This window comes from Bombyx mandarina, chromosome 01 (genome assembly GCF_030267445.1).
Source record: "Bombyx mandarina strain Sakado chromosome 01, ASM3026744v2".
Lineage (NCBI taxonomy): Eukaryota > Metazoa > Arthropoda > Insecta > Lepidoptera > Bombycidae > Bombyx > Bombyx mandarina.
Genome location: NC_143208.1, coordinates 6663378 through 6684873, shown reverse-complemented (window position 1 = coordinate 6684873; position 21496 = coordinate 6663378). Strand labels below are relative to the sequence as shown.

The window sequence follows — 21496 nt, the reverse complement described above, 5'->3', positions numbered from 1 at the left end:
ATAATCGACCCTGCTAAGCATTGTAACAGCAACGATAGCAATGAAATATTATTTTCAAATCTGAACTTCGAGACCACAATATGAGCGCGTGCTGAGCCATTTCTTCGTCGTAACTACAACAGTGGCACTCCATTCTCGGCTCCCTCCCAGTGACTTAGTGCAGGTGACCCGGAAGGTGAGATTCTTTTGGCCACTGCTCATCCAGTCTGCGAGCATTGTGGGAATCGGTCGGTGAGACAAGCAAAGCAGCAAGATGGCGTCTCCAATGCGTCTTCTATAACCATTTTAACTTAATTTAATAAGATATTGATTTCGAATGTACAAAAATGTAAACAAAACAATTTAAAAAATAATACACAGACTGACATGACAAGTGTCATAACACACGCCTGAAAACGGTTGCCGTTCGTAACTAAGCACCGATTATCGTATTCATTCGGTGTCTAATAAGTTTTTTTTAAACCCATGCTGATAGCCTCGAGATGCTATTTCAGCTTCACTCTAACGTGTGTAAGTGAGCTCACGGGGCTCAAACTGGAGTGTTGCTAACACTGACCCTAGCAAGAACAGTGCTTCGCAGAATCTACCACCGGATCGGAAACGCGACCCACTGAGAAGATCCGGCGAGAAACTCAGTGGGCTTGTCTAATATGACTTTTAGTACTTAAGCAAACTTTATTGCATAGATTGCGTGAAATACGAATAACATTCATAATTATGGTTCATAAAGGAGTCCCCCAAGTTTGATTTGTACCAAATGTTTAACATTTGGTACAAATCAAAGGCTTACTTAAAACACGTGATAGGTGTTTGAACATTTTCGATCACCTAAAATCTTCGTATAATCCGTCCCCTATTAAGGCTGTCCTAGTCCGTAACCCGTAAAGTGTTTACGAGCGATGAGTGCATAAAAGTCACGGGGGCTAGTGAAATCGATACCACTCGCAACAATGTAAGTTACGTGTATTGAGTTCAAGTGAGCTCGCAAATCAACAATTTGACACCCACACGCTGCGCCTCGCCTTGCGTCATCAAATTTAGCTAACGTGTAGACAAACATTCGACCCTGCCTTGTTGCTTTTTCCGTACAAATATTGCATTGCGGCGGTACACTTTTATTTTTGTGATTGACCTCTTGTTTATCAATGAGCTCGTATGACGAAAATCTTACCGCAGCTGAAATTTTTCACAAAATTATATAGTAATTTCAAATTTTAATATATAGAAATTCTCTTAGTGTGAGTGAACGTGAATTTTATTTTAAACAACTACTGTAATTTATGAGTGGCCTAGCGATTTTTATCAATTTTATTTTTAAGTTACATATTATGAAATGTAAATGTGATTTTCAGGCTATCTCGAACAAGGACTGATGGTTAAGGATGCGAAGATGCTCAGACACCACTATCTAAAGTCGAGCTCTTGGAAATATGACCTGCTTTCATTGATACCGACCGATATAGCGTACTATTGGTGGCCTCCGGGATCGTGCGATCATGTTAGTATACCGCGACTACGTCTATCAACAATTTAACGTATGTAGCTCATTACGTGACGTTATTATTGAATGTTTAACCTTGATTCCGTTTCAGATGCATTTGCCGTGCCCGGTTATCGTGCGTTTAAATCGACTTCTCCGCCTGCCTCGCATGTGGGAATGGTTTGATCGAACAGAGACAGCCACAAGCTATCCGAACGCTTTCAGAATTTGCAAGGTCAATATATATTTTTTGAAGCTATACTTACTTCTTTAGGCGCGTTATGAAAAATTGATGAGAGTGAAATTTTACGATGCGCGCGCACCGTGACACTAAATTAACAGAATGAAGTTGTCCACTAAATCGCTCATTACAATACGAACGACGTAACTTGGCGAGTCTGAATAGAAAAGCAGGTTTTTTTCTTTTTTCTTTTAATTGCTTAGATCGATGGACGAGCTCACAGCCCACCTGGTGTTAAGTGGTTACTGGAGCCCATAGTCATCTACAACGTAGATGCGCCACCCACCTCGAGATATAAGTTCTAAGATCTCAGTATAGTTACAACGGCTACCCCACCCTTCGAATCGAAACGCATTACTGCTTCACGGCGGAAATCCCAAGAGGAGGAGGACTCCCAAGAGGTCCTAACACCAGCGTAAACTTTCGCGCATGTACACTCGTAAAAAAAAGTGTTATTAGCATTCATTTTTTAGTAATATAAATGACAAAATGATTATTTAATATAATTCATACTAAATATTATTAAATTATTAACGTTAAATATTTACTATTAATTATTTAATATTAACAAAAGAAAGAAATTTAATAAAAATAAAGTATCACTTCTTACGCCCGTACATAAGTACACGCACCCTTTTTTTATTGCTTAACTAAGTGAAAGAGCTCACAGTCACCTAAAATAAGACGTCAGGAACCTACAGACGTCACCAGTTGAATCTCGCCAGCCGCATTAAGACATGACGTTAATATATATTGTATAACGACTGCCCCGCCCCACCCTCCATACCGGGACGCATGACTTCTTCGCAACATAAATGGGAAGAATGGTGATACCTACTCACGTGGGCTGAAACACCTTACAAGTAAAAAAAATTCCGATTCAATTAATTCATTAACAATTTTTGTATTAAAGAAAAAACATTTCATTTTAGGTTGTGATGGCGATACTTGTTCTTATCCACTGGAACGCTTGCCTATACTTTGCTATCAGCTATGCTATCGGTTTCGGTACCGACAATTGGGTATACAATTTGACTGGCTCTCGCAACGGTTCTTTGACGCATCAATATATCTACAGTTTTTATTGGTCAACTTTGACTCTGACGACCATCGGTGAAACACCACAACCGGAAAAGGACGCCGAGTATTTGTTTGTCGTGGCTGACTTTTTGGCGGGAGTTCTGATCTTCGCCACAATCGTAGGGAACATTGGCTCGATGATTTCAAACATGAACGTTGCCAGAGTTGAATTTCAGAATAAAATGGACGGCGTGAAACAGTATATGGCCTTTAGAAAAGTAAGCGGTGAACTTGAAGCCAGAGTCATACGTTGGTTCGCTTACACTTGGGCACAGAGTGGTGCATTAGACGAAGAAAACGTATTATCATCACTTCCTGATAAATTAAAAGCTGAAATCGCTATAAGGGTACATTTGGACACCTTACGTGAAGTTCGCATATTTCAAGATTGTGAACCTGGGCTATTGGAGGCATTGGTCCTAAAACTAAAGCTGCAAGTGTTCAGCCCAGGAGATTACATTTGCAGAAAAGGAGACGTTGGCAAGGAAATGTATATTGTGAAGAGGGGACGACTGCAAGTCGTTGCTGATGATGGAAAGACTGTATTAGCTACTTTGAGTGCAGGCTCTGTATTTGGAGAAGTGAGTGTCTTGGAAATCGCTGGTAACAGAACCGGTAATCGACGAACTGCTAATGTACGAGCTTTGGGATACTCTGACCTATTTTGTCTCGCTAAAAGGGATCTCTGGGAGGCTCTAGGTGACTACCCTGATGCTAGAAATACACTCACTGAACGCGGCTGTCAATTGCTTAGAAAGGTTAGCTTGTTACCTCTTATATTCAATGTATATGTAAATACTTTTTCTGTCAATTCCATTCTTACACATTATTTTGATGATTGTTTTTTTCTACAGGATGGACTACTTGATGAAGCTTTGTTTGAAAGCGCACAAACTACCCAACAAAGCCTAGAAGAAACTGTTCACAAATTGGAGACCACCGTGGAAATGCTAAATAATCGTCTACAAGGCCTTTTGGCAGACGTAGGCGAGGAACAAGCTGAAATGAAACAAAGGATGAACAATATAGAAGTTAGGTTAGTTTAACAAGCGATCTTCCATTTTATTGTTCCTTCCGTTCTTTCTTACTCATACTATTTTCTTACTGTATCTCCTACTTATTCTTTCTACGATTGATTCATCAATATTTTTATACTGTGCTATCTGCTAGATGCGAACGGCGAATAAAATATGTCAGACAAAGCGAATGCGTTCAATTTTATTGTCACGACATCCTATTTTGTTGTTTGTCAACAGGATGCTGGAAGATGAAGTCGATGAACTGCCCTCGGATGACGATGTGACCTCATCCGATGCTTCAGAGTTGAAAAGTGAAATTGCCAAAGATCTAGCTTCAGGATACAGCGAGGCTCCAATGACGTCAGTCAACGATAGCTCCCTTGTGGCGAGTCAGTCAATGCCGTTGAGAGAGAGGGGGCATTCGTTTTGCGTTTTGAGAACCACTGCACTCCTCCACGCTCCCCCGGAACCAAGAAGCAAATCACTTCGAATTAAAAGAATCCAGAATGAGTCGTCCGAATGAATCATCTAAAATAGTTTTCTGTGTGGAATAGCAACAGCGGGTTTCATATTTGGTTTCCGTGCCAACAGTTGGATCAAACAAAAAAATGTGTCAAAACTCATCGATTTAAAAGATTGCAATAAATCAGAGTATACTTGAATAAATATAATATCGTTTTAAATTATTGTAGTTACATGAATGAGATTCAAAGAGTGATAACACAGGAAGGCAGTGTTGAAATTTTGCAGTGTTTTAGCATTTACGCGACGTATTGGGACAAAAAGACAACCGGTGTCAATGGAATGTGGCTTTAAGTATAAACTTGTTGGAGGGAGATCTTTGAGAAATGATGTAATAATAGTATCATATGACGTCATTGTTTTTTATAATGACATATTAAAATTTGATGTTTTACTTTTAATAAAAAAAATCTACATTTATTCAATAATAGCGAAAAGAAAATATTTACGTAGAATTTTATAGGAACAATATTGTTATACCAGTCTGTAATCACAATAATGTGTGTATTCTAGTAAATATGTCAGATTATTCTCTTAGCTCGATGTTAATAAATTAGTATGAAAAGGTTTCAACTTAAATACGTATATATGTATTCGTCTTTCATGTTCATTTATAATTATTTTAATTATGGATAAGCATAAATTTATGAACTCTTCCAGTGTTTTATGTTCATATAGTTGATGCTATATACCTTTCTCAATAAACTGTACAATAATTAACCACATCACGACGAATGGAATATGATGAATTTGAAAATCAATCGGTTATGTGAGACGGCCCTTATCATAACCTTTCATTAACCTTATCAAATACCTCTCGAATGATATCGGGATATTAGCCTAGATTCGTGAATTTATTATTGATCGTGAAAGAAACATATTTATATGTGCTATTTTAATAATACCTATATTGTATCGCAACCATATCTATCTAGCCATTAAAAGTTATTAAATATAGAATTGAATTAATATTCCATCTTTTATAGACGTTTTTGGAACATGTGGTCCACGGTATACAGTTTAAAAATATAAAAAGATACATTTATTAGTAGTTAGTATAAACTAGATGCAGTCATTTAGAGGTATACGTAAAAATTCAAAATTAAATTTGGTAGAACATTATTTGAGTTTTAAATTGAACTATGACTGTCGATATTAAAATTCTGTTTTTGTTGTTTATAATATTAGTACAAGTATATTTAGAAATAAAAGTGTTTTATGTTTGTTCAATTTATTTGTAATGATATACCTATTAATGTTTTCAAATTTACATAAATTCTGTTGTTCGGGCTTTGGATGAGCCCGCGCTGGTTGGTACCAAAGCCTTAATAGATCAATTCGCGAAGCAGCTGCTCTTGAGTTGTTAGGTCATCTTTGGAGGCATTTAGGTGGCTGTTAGCAAATCCCAACCCTCCTGCTAACCCACCTGTCCTGATCCTTCATTAATCAAAAAAAAACCAATGCCTTGAATATTTCCGCTGCGTAGCACTGATGCATTCCAAATCTGCAACCCCATAGGCACCATCATAACGTTTCGACATTTAACTTTACAACTAGTCATAAGCAATAGACAAAACACGACGGCTTTCTGGGTTACATCACCGATTACACGCACGCCGTTTTTCACCAGAAAACGTGACCAATTAAACTTCTCAACTTGCTTGACTGCGCCTAATGTTTAACCCAACAGAGATTTCTTAACTTTCCTAATATCCATTATATTTAGTGAGACTGGCTTACAATGTTTGATCTAATTTATAGATATATTCTATTACTCTCCGATACTACATATTGTGTGGAATCGGGAGGTTGTATCGATTTTTTTTTTTATTTTTTTTTTATTCCGTTAACTCGTTACGACTGTACCCGTGTGCTTATTACGATTTTTTTAACGTTCTCGATAACGTAAAACTTAACTCAAATTCATATGGAGTTGGAACATTTGTGTACGTTTGCCGCTAGCAGCGCCGTTCCAACTGCATACAATTTTTTAGTTAACTTTTTCGTTATCGAGAACTTTAAAAAACTTGCACGAATTACACAGAGCTGATAGATATCGTAAAAATGACATGCGCCACTCACTTTGAGTTATGAGTTCGAAATCTCAATTGTATAGTTTAAGGGCTGTCCCGCCCTTCTATCCAGAATAGACAGAATGGTGATATATTACGACCTTTCAATTCTCCCTGCCACCAAGTATGTGCCTCTGTAACTATTGCCCATTCTGCGGGACGAAAAGGTTTGGTATTATTCTAGGCCGGCTCCACGAAGTCGATTTAAACGGACAAACGTACAGCTGTTCTGATTTTATTAGTTGATAGCACATCGACCTGTCTATTAAAACAAGTTCGATACATCTATATTAATTACCCCGCATCCTTGAGTACTTCCTCCCAGGAGACACGGTGACAACCCTAAGAATTGGAAAAGCCCTGGTAACAACAGTGTGAGTGGCTCAATGAGGCTTAAGTCAGTTCTAGTCATTAGGTTAAGGTACTGTTAGTCAAAGTTTATTGCTATGTATACAATGAGAACAAAAAACAGCGATTTTAGTTGATATTTGCTAGGGATAATGTCAAAAATAGAGGTAAGGATGAAATAATGAAAATAATTAAATTCGACAAAAAAAACTATATTGTTTGTTACTACTTTTTATATTTTACGGGAAGTAAAACTTATAAGTTCGTGTTTGTAAAATAATTTAGTATAAATTTTGAAACTGCATACTTCTGTGTACAAAAACAAAAGTTAAATAAGTTTTGCCAATATGCACGCAAAACATGAATCTTACAGGTAAATAGTTTTCTACACGAGATATACATGACTATATGTACATATATTTTCAAATGTTTGCTCAAATAGACGTGTTATTTGAGCAAACCTGCAATGGAGTTATCGGTGTTATTAAAGTGTCTTCGGGAAGCAAAATGATAACGTAATTAACTCTCACGTGTCAACAACCTAAGAATAAATTGAATTATTTATTATTCTTTTATTGTTATTGAAAAAGTTATAAAATGAAAGTGAGATAAAATCGTAAAAGTATGTTTAATCATGATATATGGTTTAATTACAATTTTTATAGTCTTGTGAGAGTCATTGGAGGACTATACGAATATGTAGATGTTGGTTAAGTTCATAGTATTTTCAAAAATACAACAACCAAGATCTTCGTTCAATATTCTGTAGAACTAAACACGATTAATTTGTACAATACTATGCACACCTCATTTGTGTGAGACTAAGCATGCCTATCGGTGCGTTATATCTTAATTTTGTGGTACTAAACTGTGACTAAACCGCATACTGGAAGACGTAGCGTGGGTAGGCCACAAGGTGGGCCGACGACCTATTGAGGTTCGCGGGGATCCGCTGGATGCAGGCAGCGCAGGACCGGTCTTTGTGGCGAGGCTTGAGGGAGGCCTATGTCCAGCAGTGGACGTCCATGGGCTGATAGGAAACATGCCATATTTGTGTGCTTCTAAGCACATTTGATTTAACTGGTACTAAGGGTATTCCATTTTTTTAAATACTAAATCCCTCTCATTTGATGCTGATACCCAAAACATAGGTAAGTGACGGCCCCATCATTAGCAAAGAAAGGCAGAAGAGGATTTCAAACAAACATATGCCATAACTAACATTTATTTTAGCGAATCCAAATTTTCTCGACATCATGACCACTAATTTTAAAAACACTCTTACATTTTATATTATACATTGATAACTACACCGATATTATATATTACAGTTGATTTATATGTAAATGATTAAACTAAATATTTATACGAACAAAGATCTACGGGACACTAAAATATAATAGTTTTAATTATTTTTTTTAACTTACCAAAAAAAAAAATACAATTTGGTTCCACTGAAACAATAATACTACAAACATTTACATTCAGTGATAAAACAATATCATAAACGTAAATATATTTTAGACGAATAACTTACGAACATTTCTTGATTACAAAATACTCGTGTGTATTTGCATGGACTTACGACACTAGCTAGTTACGTCACTAATATAGGGGTAACATTGAACGATACACATAACTACAATACGATATACTCATAGAACTACCGTTTAAGCTATGGTAGAAACGTATTCAACACCCATAAGTTAACTTAGATATTAGGTGAACAAAACAAAATCAACTGTGACTCACTAATCGAATGTGAAGTTGAAAAAAGATTCGTTCATCGTGAACCATTGTCCGTTTTGATTTCTCGTCGCTATTTCGAGATCCAAATAATCACATTGTTCTATTTTCTAAAGTACATGCATATATATATCTTTTCGTATGAGAGTCAGTGGCGTAGCTAGGTAACCAAGGGCGCTGAAACAAATTAAAAAATGGGGCCCCAATGCTATGTAAGCTGATTAGGTTTTATCAAATAAAAATATGAAATACTTTAAAATCCTAAGCTACTTTAGCTCTTTTTTGTGCACTGCAGGGCAGGTAATAAAAATGTTAAACAGTAACAACATAAATTACAATTAATACTTGGTGTAGGTTTGGCTAATAACACGAAATAGGGAAGATTCAAAGGTTTATTAAATAAAGGTCGGGCACTATCGGCAATAAAACGCACATATCACTTTCCGTCAAATTGACAGCACTGCCAACCTACAGAAAGAATTCAGGGGAATTCCCTAGGCATAACTTTTGAATTTCTCTCAACTGAGTTGTCATGATTAAAGTGGGGTTGCAACCTGTCATATTTATTTTAAAAATAGGAGAAATTTCCAAAAGTTCAGTTCGATCGAGATTTCTAGTAAGAATTCGAGGGCCCCCTGAGCTTGAGGGCCCCGGGGCACTGCCCCGCTTGGCCCCTAGGTAGCTACGCCACTGATGACAGTTCGACCGTTTGCCCGAATAAACAGAATTTATCAATTATTATATTTATATTTAAAATTCATCGTTCGGTAAGCATACAGTAATATTAAAAAAAACAATACAATAGTACAATACGAGCCAAGCTGCAAAAATCAGATTTATAAACGGAATTCTAAACGAAAATATGACCGTCGAAATTTTCAACAAAAACTTACATTACTTCTAGCACTTAATTTTTAATACCCACAAATCGAACAATAAACAAACAAACAAAAAACTACATTCACAACAAAACAATGTAATTCATAATTCATAACGACGACTGTACATAACACGTTCCGATAGTATGTATTATGTTCTAACTAAATATACTATAAAATGATAAGCTTGTACGTACATTTTCTTTAAGCCCTTTATGTATGAGACTGTAATATAAGACTCCGCACATCACTCCGCACAGACTTCAGTTATGTCTTTACATAAAACATTTAGAATAAGGAGCCGCGTTCGAAAGAAGACTCGACGAGGCCTCTTCTTTGACACCGACTGAAAGAAAGGAAAAAATACATTTTTTTAAATTACAATAACAAGTTCGTACCGAATATGTGAATTCGCAAGTGCATTTCGTTAGCTAGAACATTGTGATAAGTGAAATTGAGGCACGCCACGAAAACATTACAATGCCATTAAAATACATTTCGTTTTCGGCGCTTTAAAGTATTTTTATCACACAAGTTGAATATAAATAATAGTTTTCCATCTTGTTTTTCTACGCAGACAGAAAAACTTTTTACTATCTTCCATCTCAGTCCTGTAAACTGAATAATATCAACGAAAATCAACATCTACCACCGTCCAAGCATATGAAAAATAAATCACAACGACATGTTAATGTACAATAGAAATAAATCGTTTTTAAAACAACAACAACAACAAGACACATTCACCATTCGTAAGCTGCCATAAAAAAAACATATACTACTTAATAAAAGTATAAAAATATAAATTATTATAGAAATTACCATAGAAATTTGTTCAAATCAGTACACGTAATAACAAAAGTGAAACTAGCTAAATGACGAAAAAAGAGACAGAAAGAGAGAGAAAGAGAAAGAAAATGAAAACTAAGAATTCACTTTTAGAAAATATAACGATTAAATTTGCAAACAAAATTAGTTCCACAAAAAACGATCCAATCGATTTCAACCAAACAATATTACGAAAACAATAAAAGATTGTCTTCATAAATATTTAGCGTGTACAGTTATGTACATAGCGGTTACAGTTAATATGGCATAAGTACATAATAGATAAGATATAAGATAAGAAGCATTAAACAAAACCAACGGTCACCGTCTGGCCAGAAAGAGAAGCGCGCTCCCGCCGTGTCCGACGACGTGACGGCTTCGTGACGTCGTGGCGGCGAGAAGTTACTCGACGGCACGTATCCGTGATTAGGGCTCGACGAACCTCCTAGAAATTATTAATGATATTAAAAAAAAAGGACATGCCCGCTGAGTTTCTTGCCAATTCTTCTCAGGACGGAGGCTAGTTTTTGTGAAATGACGGTAGTTCTTTTGACGTTCAACAAGTATGTACTTTCATTTATGTTGAATAATTTTTTGTTTTATTTGATTTGATTTGATAATTCGAAACTAATTTCCTATTAGAGTCGTAACTTATAACATACTCGATTAGCCCACTAAGTTTCTCGTTAGATCTTCTGAGTGGGCCGCGATTTCGACACGGTAGTAGAATCTGCACTGCTCTGGCTAGGACTAGTGCTAGAATATTCTCTCAGGTTAAGCTAATGAGCTCAACTACCCGTCCGCGAAGTGTAGGAATAGAATAGGTAGGGATAATGACCCAATAGTATTTTTGGGCGTCGAGTCGAACGAAGGCCCACCCTGATCGTTCGCTTACAGTTCTGCTGGGCTTAGATAGTTTAGTAGAGTACCGTAAATGATATCTTCCACTTTAATACTTGGGGTAGGTGTTAGCGGCGCGTGCGGCGTCATAATTTCCACAATAGAGTAAATGTACTCAACCCTTCGCGGGGCATAACGATCTAGAAATTGTATTAAAAAAAACCATTTCAACTTTCATAAAGAAGAAAAGTTATTACTTAATTTTTTAAGATTCATGAATGTTGCAGCTTTAAAAAATTATGACCTAATACGAACAGCAATATGCAGATACTACAAAAAAAAATGGTAGTAAAAATACTCTCGTTGCCCTACAGAGGTTTAACCTAATGTGTGTAAATTTTTCAATAAGGATGGCAACTTATTTATTACAATATTAGTTGAATTGTTCACTTTATTTAATCGTTACATATCCTAAAACATCTGATATCTAGAGCATCATCGATGGTCAATAGTGACATGAGACAATTTAGCCTGAAAGCGCGTATTCGTATCGGCTAGCATAAAACACCGAAAAAAAAGCTTAAATAACATAATATATATATTGAAATGACACTTTTGAAGCGGTTTCATATATGTTACAATTAATTGCATCATATTATTTGGATCAAGTTCGCTAATTCGCAAATTATGAAAATTCATTTTAATTTTGTGGAATTTGTTTATTAAACATGTCTTTGGTAATTTTAGAATTGAAATAACTATAAAATATCGCAAAAAACATAACTCTTACGCCTAGAGCTATTAGTATTTAATTGAAAACGAAAAGAGCTTTAATTTCGCGATGCCTTCAATAAACTGCACAGTGACGCCATCTATCGAAAATTTTCCGACACTATCAGTTCTCTCAAATAACTATAGATGCCGCTACGGCGGAAAGCTTTTCGTGTAGTTCTGATATGAATTTGAATATATTAACTTAATTTATATTTTGATAAAACTACACAATGACATCAAAATTTTTGATTTTGATTGAAGATGTGTGTTTATTTTCCAATCAAAGTTTATTTTGATTTAGCCAAGATAAGAAGAGCGCAGTAGGAGCTTTTCTTCTTAAGAAAATCTAAGCTGCCCAAAAATTAAATATTGCACATGATTGAACAATGCACACTTCAACTAAAACAGAAGGTTACCATGGTAATTATAGGCAGAAATAAACTCATCATCTCGAATGAATTGTTATGAATTATACTAGATGAAAATGAAGAATGGCATTAGTTGAATTGGAAATTCTTAAAACTAAAATTTTTGATTCCACCTTCAAACAAAGGGATATAGTTAAAATCCCTAAAAGCAAATTGTTATAATAATATCATAATAAGCATCGTACCTTCAGGCCAGAAAGGTAATCTGACCGGCGTGTCCGAAGAAGTGACGATGTCGTGATGTCGACTAGGCGAGAAATCACCAACAGAGGAATTCGCATATGCAGGTCCTGGACTTGGCGGGCCGTCTGTAATTAAATCAAGTATAATAATCTCAAAAATAGAAACAATGTAGCTTTTTTATAGAACATAAATCGGTAGGCAGCGGCTTGGCTCTGCCCCTGGCATTGCTGAAGTCCATGGGCGACGGTAATCACTCCCCATCAGGTGGGCTATATGCTCGTCTGCCTACAAGCCTAAAAGGGCAATAAAAAAAATAAAAAAAAACAACCGAAACAAAAGTGCTCTGTAAAGCCTAAAGGTCACGAACCTCAGCACAAGAAGAGGATAGCTTTTTTAGAAACGGTTTTCTTTTAATACTAAATTCAAATGCGAACAATAATCATATTACGGTATATTCAAATCACCCAAACAGAATATAAAGCAACTGTGCTCTAAAGCTTGTATTAAAATCCTTAATGTTAATTTCTGAAACACGTGAACTGCAATCTGACGATAAATGTTGGTACTAAAATACAATATGCATTTAACAAGAAAGCTGAGAAATTTTTTACTCTTTTAATTTCGGCACTCACCGATAGATGTCACTCCAATGGGATTGTATGAGTTGACGTGCGACATCGACTGCATGGGTTGCAGAGAGCTCGGGAACTGAAAATAGTATTACGAATTTATATTTCGTACTATTTTAGATTATGAATAATAATTGAGCATTAGATGGGACACGATATTTTTAATTAATTTAAGGCATGAGACTTTACGTAGCAATTCCCTTCTTGAAGCAAGCAGAATATTGTGGTGCTCGCGTTTCGCAATGTATGAATAGCTACGTCTGGAGCTACGTCTGGGCGTCAGCTGATTTGTTAATCCGTATTCCGTTACGCAATTCGGAATATATATTAAAAAAAAAAAAAACAGTTCGGAAATGTCATATTTGAAATAAACGTTCCTTTATTAAAACCTTTTCAATTAATAATTTATTTTTTATTCGATTTTTTTTTATGTAATATCGTGATTGGAAATATTATGTGCACTACAAACTGATTTCGACCCGTCGCCGATTCCTTTGCACCCAGTTTCTTGGTTCTAAACCTGTTTCTTCGTTCTTAGTCATCCTTACATTGTAGCTTTTAAAAGACTCCATTGAACCATTGCGTAGGTACTTAGCATGATAGATACAGTACGCATACCAGTGTACAATAACAGATACACTTATTACAGCTAATATTTGCACAATTAACGATATTCGATAAAAAATCTATTAATTACCAAGCAAGGATTTTGAAGAACCAAACAATGATTTTAAAAAAGAACAGTTCTCAAATATTCTTATAACGGTCATCCATAGCTGCTAAACAAAAAAAAGGCTTTTGCAAACAGTGGACAATATAGTTAGTAACTGGGTTGTCAGATTTTTTTCAGCCTATAAGAGGCAAATGCTTAAAGAGGCAAAAATAGGGGATTTCGTTTTTTACCCGGGACAAATAAAAAACAAAATTATATAGTGACATTCTTTATTTTTTTTATATTTCTCCGAGGAGCAAGTCAGTTTTAACATATTTAGAAAAATCAATACAATTATAACGATACGATTTGAAAACGGGACAGAGTCAGTCCCGCACTTTACATTTTTCTTACTTCCCGACATTTTAAGCTAACCCTAAAATACGGAACGTCTCGGGAAATACGGGAAGTCTGGCAACCCTAGTAGTAACTGAACTGTTTCGTCTTTGTCTTTATATACATACTTAGAAAAAAGCCTTTATATTCTGATCGATTCGTGTTAGTAACGAAAATTAAAACAGGATTCACGGTAAAGAAATTTTAAAAAATGCCTTTAATGGTAAAAACCTTTGTAATTCGATTACAATTTAGTTAAAAATTTGCTTTTCTCGTACCTATTTGATTTTGTCAAGTGAAATCATTAACAACCCATCTAAAGAGCGGAAGTATAGTTGTGTAGAATTAAGAAAAAAAATTAAAAGCAATTTTTCTTAACATCTGAAAATATCATAATAAACCGTGGCATGCGTTGTTTTTTTTATTGCCTTTGTAGGCAGACGAGCATACGGCCCTCCTGATGTTAAATGATCACCGTCGCTCATGGACGTCAGCATTGCCAGAGGCAGAGCCAAGCCCCTGCCTACCAATTAAGCTTATTAAGCACATCGCAGGCAGGCCGGTGAAAAAAGTTTTTGGGGCACCTCAAGCGAAAGAATTCAAGCAGCCACATTTAAAGTCCAGTCAATAAGTGTAGATGCCTATCAATAAACGGTATCAATTTACCTCCACTCAAAACTTTAACGCTCTGGTTCATTGTACTACCATGTTGCCAATTTGCCAGAATTTTACGGCCCTTTGGTACGCCACTAAAATTTTAATCTCGATTTAATTACAGAAATGAAACACACTTAACACGCCATCTAAATCTACCGAACCGTTGAAACGGTTTCATTCTTTCGGAGTAGGTACTTACGTTTGTTTATTATTTTTATTCAATAACAGTAATATGACTTTTACGAACAAATAGTTTTATTAAGCACTAGCTGAACCCATCCGCTTCGCTGGGCGTTTAAAATTAACATTATTATTTCTCACCCCCACAAAGATTCTCATCATTACCGCCCCCGCAACTGGTAGGTATAGGGAAGCCAACACTCATACAAATATTAGCTTATCCATTAAGTACATATATTTTTACATGGATACCAAGTTTCAAGTCAATCGGATGCATGGTTCAGTAGTTTATAGCAGAACATCCGTAAAAACCACCGTAGATTTATATATTAGTATAGATTAAAAATATACATATGTATACAATATGGCTGGCCACTTTCAATAATAATAAAAAAAAAATTGAAATTGTTAAGTAAATAAAACGTTCTACAATCAAGGATTCTGACATGTCTACGCAGTAAATGATAATACTTATGTGAAACAAGAACACACTAAGCGCTCACTAACTCCGATTGAGAACAAGTGCACGTTGACCCCCATTGCCGAATATCGTATTTAGAACCCGAGTACAATAGACAGGGTCTACTTAAACTTGTTAAGTTTATATTACATTGAGGGGTGAAAGGCGAAATCAAATAGGCTTAAGCGACATTTTTGAAACTTTACGAATGGCTCGTATATATATATATATACCTACAGCTTAAAATTTGAAAAAAATATTATAACAAAATAAATTCTTCAGCTATTTGAATGATATACACATAATTGAAGTTCAATTAAAAACATCGAATCGTTTATGATGATACTAAATAAAACGCACCTTTAATTACAAACATAAATTTCGCGTATCAAGCGAAATATCGCTTAAGCTAAATAGCCTTTCACGTCTCGATATATTTTCTATGTTTCATAATATTACATAAGATCCCTTACAAACTTAAAAGCCCGGCGATTTAAATATACACACGTCCGCGGAACGTAGATTTATAGACCTTTATTAAGCTTGAAATAAGATATATATAAACTCCAAATACACTGGTGATAGGATCTCTTGTGAGTCCACACGGGTAAGTACCAAGATCCTGCCTATATCTGCCGTTAAGCAGTAATGCGTTTCGGTTTGAAGGGTGGGGCAGCCGTTGTAACTATACTAAGACCTTAGAACTTATATCTCAAGGTGGGTGGCGCATTTACGTTGTAGATGTCTATGGGCTCCAGTAATACCTACCCGCGCGGACTCACAAGAGGTCCCACCACCAGTAAGCAAAAAATAAAAAATATTAAAAACATCGTGGTCGATCATCATACATCTGATTTTGTAACAAAGTGTGTACGGGAACAATTGTTACGGCTTACTTGACCCTGCAGTTGATGTGTAGCGAATGGGCTGACCGCGACACTAGGAGCTTGGTGGGGAAGCGCGCTGTGTGGCGAGCACCCAGGAGGGCTACGGGCCATCGAGCCATAGCCAAGCCCACCCGCGGACTGACTCAGCCATGTACTGAAAAAAACATTGTCACATTCGCACTTGAGACCTCCCACACGCAATTATCACAACACGAGCCGTTTCTTGCTTACAATCGTACAAAGTATTAATTACACATTAATGTTATTGTTTATCGATTCAGCTGTCTATGCATTCCATGATTACACGACGCCGTTGTCGTTTAGAAATCTCAGCTGTTTCTTGATTGTTGCAAGTAAGGGCGAATTCGGGACGGATAATCTGATGCTTCAGAAATATTTACACTTAGTGACACGACACTTATGGAACATAATAATCGGTTTTAAACGAGTATTAAGTGATTGATACTATAAACATTGTCTTATGAAATTCCATAAAAATGCAGTAAGCACGTACACACTTGTATATATATACACTACTGAAAATTTACGAAAATAGTATGTCAATTTTAAATTCACTCTCGTTCTGGGGGACTAAAACTATTAATAATTGACATTTTTTTAGATATTATACAAGTTATGTGAGTTTGTGGATATCAACCGGAATCTAACAGTTCTACGTCAAATTATATTTGTTTATTTTACTACCAAGAAACTAGTCAATCCACACCTAGAAAGTCAGTGGATTCCTTTATCGCTAATAAAAAAGGTGTTTACCCTATAATTTAATGCTTTCAATGTAATCAAGCTTTCTAGTTTGAAGGAAAGGGAAATTATTATTAAGCAGTTAAACTGTAGTATTCGGGCTTTTTTCCTACCTTACTGATAGCCTTGGGAGGCTATATCAGCGTTACCCTAGCGTGTAGGTGAGATCTCGGGACTCAAGCCGGAAGTATTGCTAACACTGGCCCTGGCAAGAGCAGTGCTTCGCAGAATCTACCACCGGATCGAAAACGCGATCCACCGAGAAGATCCGGCAAGAAACTCAGTGGGCTGTGTCTCTAACGAACTGGACTGCCTGACTGACATTATTCCGAAAAAATCGATAAAAAATAGCACATACATTGTAAACAAATCTCCGTAGGAAAAGGACATACGTATCGTAAAACTTACAATTTACGTCAGTCGTGCAGACTTGCAACTAAAGCGTACCATTATTGGGTAAATTTTTCGCCTCAAAGACTTTGTAGGACAAACATTTAGCGGTGTATAGCCGGAGATAAAATGCAGAAACCACGCCCACCACACCTGTCGGCCAATCGTGAGCCGGTTACTTAGTCTTTAACAATAATAAAATACATGATCATTCATTTCTTCCGTTTTACGGTACTAGTTTTATGTTTAATAAGAATCAATAATTAAAATTTACTAAAATGTATTCATTTTCATTTAAAAAAAAACAATGCAACGTTTTCAGGACTTTTGTGCGTATATACGTATTCAACATAGTTTTTGTTATTTTTAAAGAATTGATAATTTATTTTAAAATAATTGATTTAAACATATATCTATGTCACAGTATTATTATGTAGTATTGTATAATCTACTATTTAAAATACACAAATTTATAAAATACTTAAAAAACTAAGAGAACCTCAAAGACAGATGACATAGATTAGAACATCGAACTTACAAACTTGATAAAACACTAGTATACTTTGGCGGTGATATGAAATATTATTTCTGATAAAAAACTCATCACTTCTTATCTTAAAACTAAATTCGATGCACCGGCCTAAGCTTCCTAGAGTAGATATATTTTATAAAAGTAACTCATTAATATTTATTATTAAAAATATTATAAGTATTATGATGATAATTAAAGACGACACCGCTATTAAGATATTGTTTACTTGTCAGGTGATGTTATTATCTACGACCGTCACCTCCGAGCGTAACCTTACGACATGTTGATTACACCTGACGTTCAATTAAAATTATAAAAGTCGCGCGGAAATCAGCGCTGATATGAATAAAATAAAAAAAAGGTTTAATTCTAGCAAAGACGAGAGACTATATTGGTTTTATTTATTTTACACCATTCCAAGAACAGGGATTTTTTTATTTATTGCTTAATCCGACTAGGACGAACTCACGGTTCACCTTAGTGCTTACCGGGGCTCATAAATATCTACAAAGTAAGTGTCGCCACCCACCTTGAGACATGAGTTCTAAGTCTCAGTTTTTATCGTACAAAGCCTGCCCCAGCTTTCAAACTGCAATGCATAACTGCTTCACGGCAGAAACAGGCGAAGTGGGAATACCTACCCGGGCGGATTCACACGGCTGAAATTATACTATATAGTACAATGTATAGCTATTCTTGGAGGAATAACTGGTTGGAACCAGATTAAAATATTAATTTAAGGATTCTTTTTTTACGATTGGTCTTTGCCGTCTCCACTAAAACTATTCAGTAAAAAATATGTCGAAATACAGCATTTTTATGCAATTGGCTGCGGCTTTTGTTTATTTAAAATTAAACTAAATTTCAAAAAAATAAATAAAAATATTGAAAGATTGGGCTAATCTACATTTTATGAGTAAGACGATATGTTTGTATTAAAAATATTACATAACTTCACGGATGGTTACCATGCATTATCCTATTCCTATAGTTGCCATATTTTATTGTAAGCCGTGTCGATTTATACTTGAGTGAATTTAAAACTTCATTTCTCCGCATATTATATACGTGATAATATATAGTTCTAACTAATATTACGTAGTTCGTAAGATTTACGACAATTGTTGACAACCTTTGTTGGTAACTAAATGACTAAAATTGGCATCTGTAGTCAAGAGGTGTTGGTAACACAAAAAAATACAAGTATCGTTTGACATTAACTCAACTTATGTTCGTAGTATGAGCGCATGGATAGATTAAACAGAATTATTATACAGCGGTCGCCACAAACTCTGAAATCAATTAGGTAGCTCTTCGTTTATGAACAATATAAAAAGGCAAAAATTAGAATAAAAGATGATAAAAAAGAAAGTTAAACATTAAAATATGTTTGTAAAAATTATGACCAGAAACATAAATATTTATTGTTATTTTGCTCCTACCTATTCGCTGGTAACCTAAGAGGCTATTCCAGCTACGTGATTCCTATTCCTATTCCAGTGAGCTCACGGCCTAAGCTCGAGAGAATTTGCTAATACTAGCCCTAGTAAAAGCTGTGCTTCGCAGAATCTACGACCGAATTGGAACCGCGACCCACTGAAAAGACCCGACGAGAAACTCAGCGGGTTGTGTTTATGGGATTTATTGTAATTAAAACCTAATCGTATGTCTGCATGTAATGTCACATTACTGGCTCGCCAGTCGGGTTAGAACTGTCAAGAACTGACTGCCGCATTACGGATTGTAAAAATAACAGTCGTAATGTCCAAAAACATATCTGAGTTTCAATATCAGTGTACGTATTTGTGTAATGCATGTATCATTTAATACGTTATCGCTAATTACAAGGCATTGACCGAATTATTTCGTTTGAGTAACAATTAGTGTGCTCTTTTTAATTAACAATTTTGGCATTACATTGCTTTGGCTTGCGAAAATTGAGCAAATGCGAACATTTCGGGGTAGGTACTGTTGTTTTGTTACAAATAAAACTAGTTAATGCATTGAAAGTAAGCAATAATTATTTTTGAATACTCACGCGTCATATCTGGGATAGGAAGGTGGATGATACGGCGAACCAGACCCGAAGTAGTTTCTGGGGCCCAATGGGAGCGGTTGCATGTGCGGTGGGACGTGTTGAGCCACGTGCGACACGTGGTACCCGTCACCGAAAAGCGCTTTCGAGTAGGGATTAGCCCTGAACGGTCTCTTCATACGCCGCCGCCGTCGGAAATTACCATTCTCGAACATTTCCCCGCATTGTGGATCTAAAAGAACACTTTATTCAAGATCTAAAACCTGCCCGAATTAACGCTAGCAAATAAAACTCGCTTAAATAAATAAATTAACAATACGCCTAGCCAGACATTCGCAGTGCAAAAAAATGGCAAAAATTAGATCGGTTGCTACATAAAATAATTTAATTTACATAATAATAATATGGGCGAAAACAATGAAAAAAAAAACACAAACTCCACAAAAATCGAGCAACGTAAATTCATATCATAAATCTTACCAAGAGTCCAATAATTTCCTTTTCGCTCACCGCCTCCCTCCCTCGGCACCTTTATGAAGCATTCGTTGAGACTGAGATTGTGTCTGATCGAGTTCTGCCAGCCTTTTTTGTTTTTCTCGAAGAAAGGGAATTCCTTCGTGATATAGGCGTAAATTTCACTCAGCGTGGCCCGTTTCGTTTGACTGTTTTGTATGGCCATCGTAATGAGAGCGACGTACGAATACGGGGGTTTGGTCAGAGCCTGCGAATTCGACGAAGTTGTCTGTGCCTTAATTTCGCTGTTCCCGGGGCTCGACGGCGTCATTGTTTTTATTTTAGATTTCGAGTCCTCGCTAGAGTGGATAATATGAAAAAGGATTAAACACAAAACATTTAATGTTCATATATAAAATCGGAGTACCTCTTTTTGAACTTCGTTTAGTTTAGTTAAACTCAAAAAGAATAATAGGAAATTCGTGAGTTATAGGCAACCCAGTTTATTTCAAATGTAAAAATGCCCGCAGATTCAAATGGCGTATATATTTTTATTTGTAAATCGCTTTCCAATTGATCTTACAGTAAATGTAATACAGCTTAGGAACAGTTACAGAGCTGTATAATTATATATTTTAAATTGATTTTCAACTTTAAACTCAGCCAAAAGAAATGAAAAAAAACCTGACTTTTATTATAAAAAGGGTATTTGCTATCCCAAAATCATCTCTATCATTTTCCTTTCCTATTCGTAATATTACCTACGTATTTCCTTGTCAATATTAGAACTTCGGAATACCTATTACATAAAAACGATAAACGTACCTGTTATTTGGACTTGTTTCCTCCCTAGATGGCAGCGTAGGTAAGGACAATGTCTGATAAACTCGAGACAGGTCTTCGTCCCCTTTTGAATTCTGAGCGTTGTGGTTCTCATTGGTGTTGGTATCCATGCATATACGATTATCGTACGGTGAAGTAACTAGTGAAGAGAATTATGTTGATAGTTAAATTATCGGATGAA

At 35.8% G+C, this 21496-nt stretch overlaps 2 protein-coding genes across 4 annotated transcripts in view; one reads left to right on the top strand and one right to left on the bottom strand.

Moving 5' to 3' along the window:
- LOC114244549 (Cyclic nucleotide-gated ion channel subunit A) overlaps positions 1–5553 on the top strand; it is a 52517-nt gene extending 46964 nt beyond the window's left edge. For both annotated transcript variants that reach the window (XM_089728373.1, XM_028176402.2), the window contains 5 exons: positions 1353–1498; positions 1593–1715; positions 2654–3559; positions 3656–3837; positions 4058–5553. In XM_089728373.1, the coding sequence (XP_089584499.1) occupies positions 1353–1498; positions 1593–1715; positions 2654–3559; positions 3656–3837; positions 4058–4343 (1643 nt within the window). In that variant the 3' untranslated portion in view covers positions 4344–5553. The remainder of the gene's footprint in view (positions 1–1352; positions 1499–1592; positions 1716–2653; positions 3560–3655; positions 3838–4057) is intronic.
- Positions 5554–7971: 2418 nt separating this feature from the next.
- The window catches only part of LOC114244559 (uncharacterized), a 52029-nt gene continuing 38504 nt past the window's right edge, over positions 7972–21496 (bottom strand). The window contains exons 4-11 of one of the 2 annotated variants that reach the window (XM_028176417.2): positions 21298–21454; positions 20500–20831; positions 20023–20251; positions 16310–16454; positions 13072–13147; positions 12442–12564; positions 10534–10659; positions 7972–9732 (exon numbers count right to left, since the gene is read on the bottom strand). In XM_028176417.2, the coding sequence (XP_028032218.1) occupies positions 9662–9732; positions 10534–10659; positions 12442–12564; positions 13072–13147; positions 16310–16454; positions 20023–20251; positions 20500–20831; positions 21298–21454 (1259 nt within the window). In that variant the 3' untranslated portion in view covers positions 7972–9661. The remainder of the gene's footprint in view (positions 9733–10533; positions 10660–12441; positions 12565–13071; positions 13148–16309; positions 16455–20022; positions 20252–20499; positions 20832–21297; positions 21455–21496) is intronic. The other variant, XM_089728358.1, reaches the window with a different exon arrangement.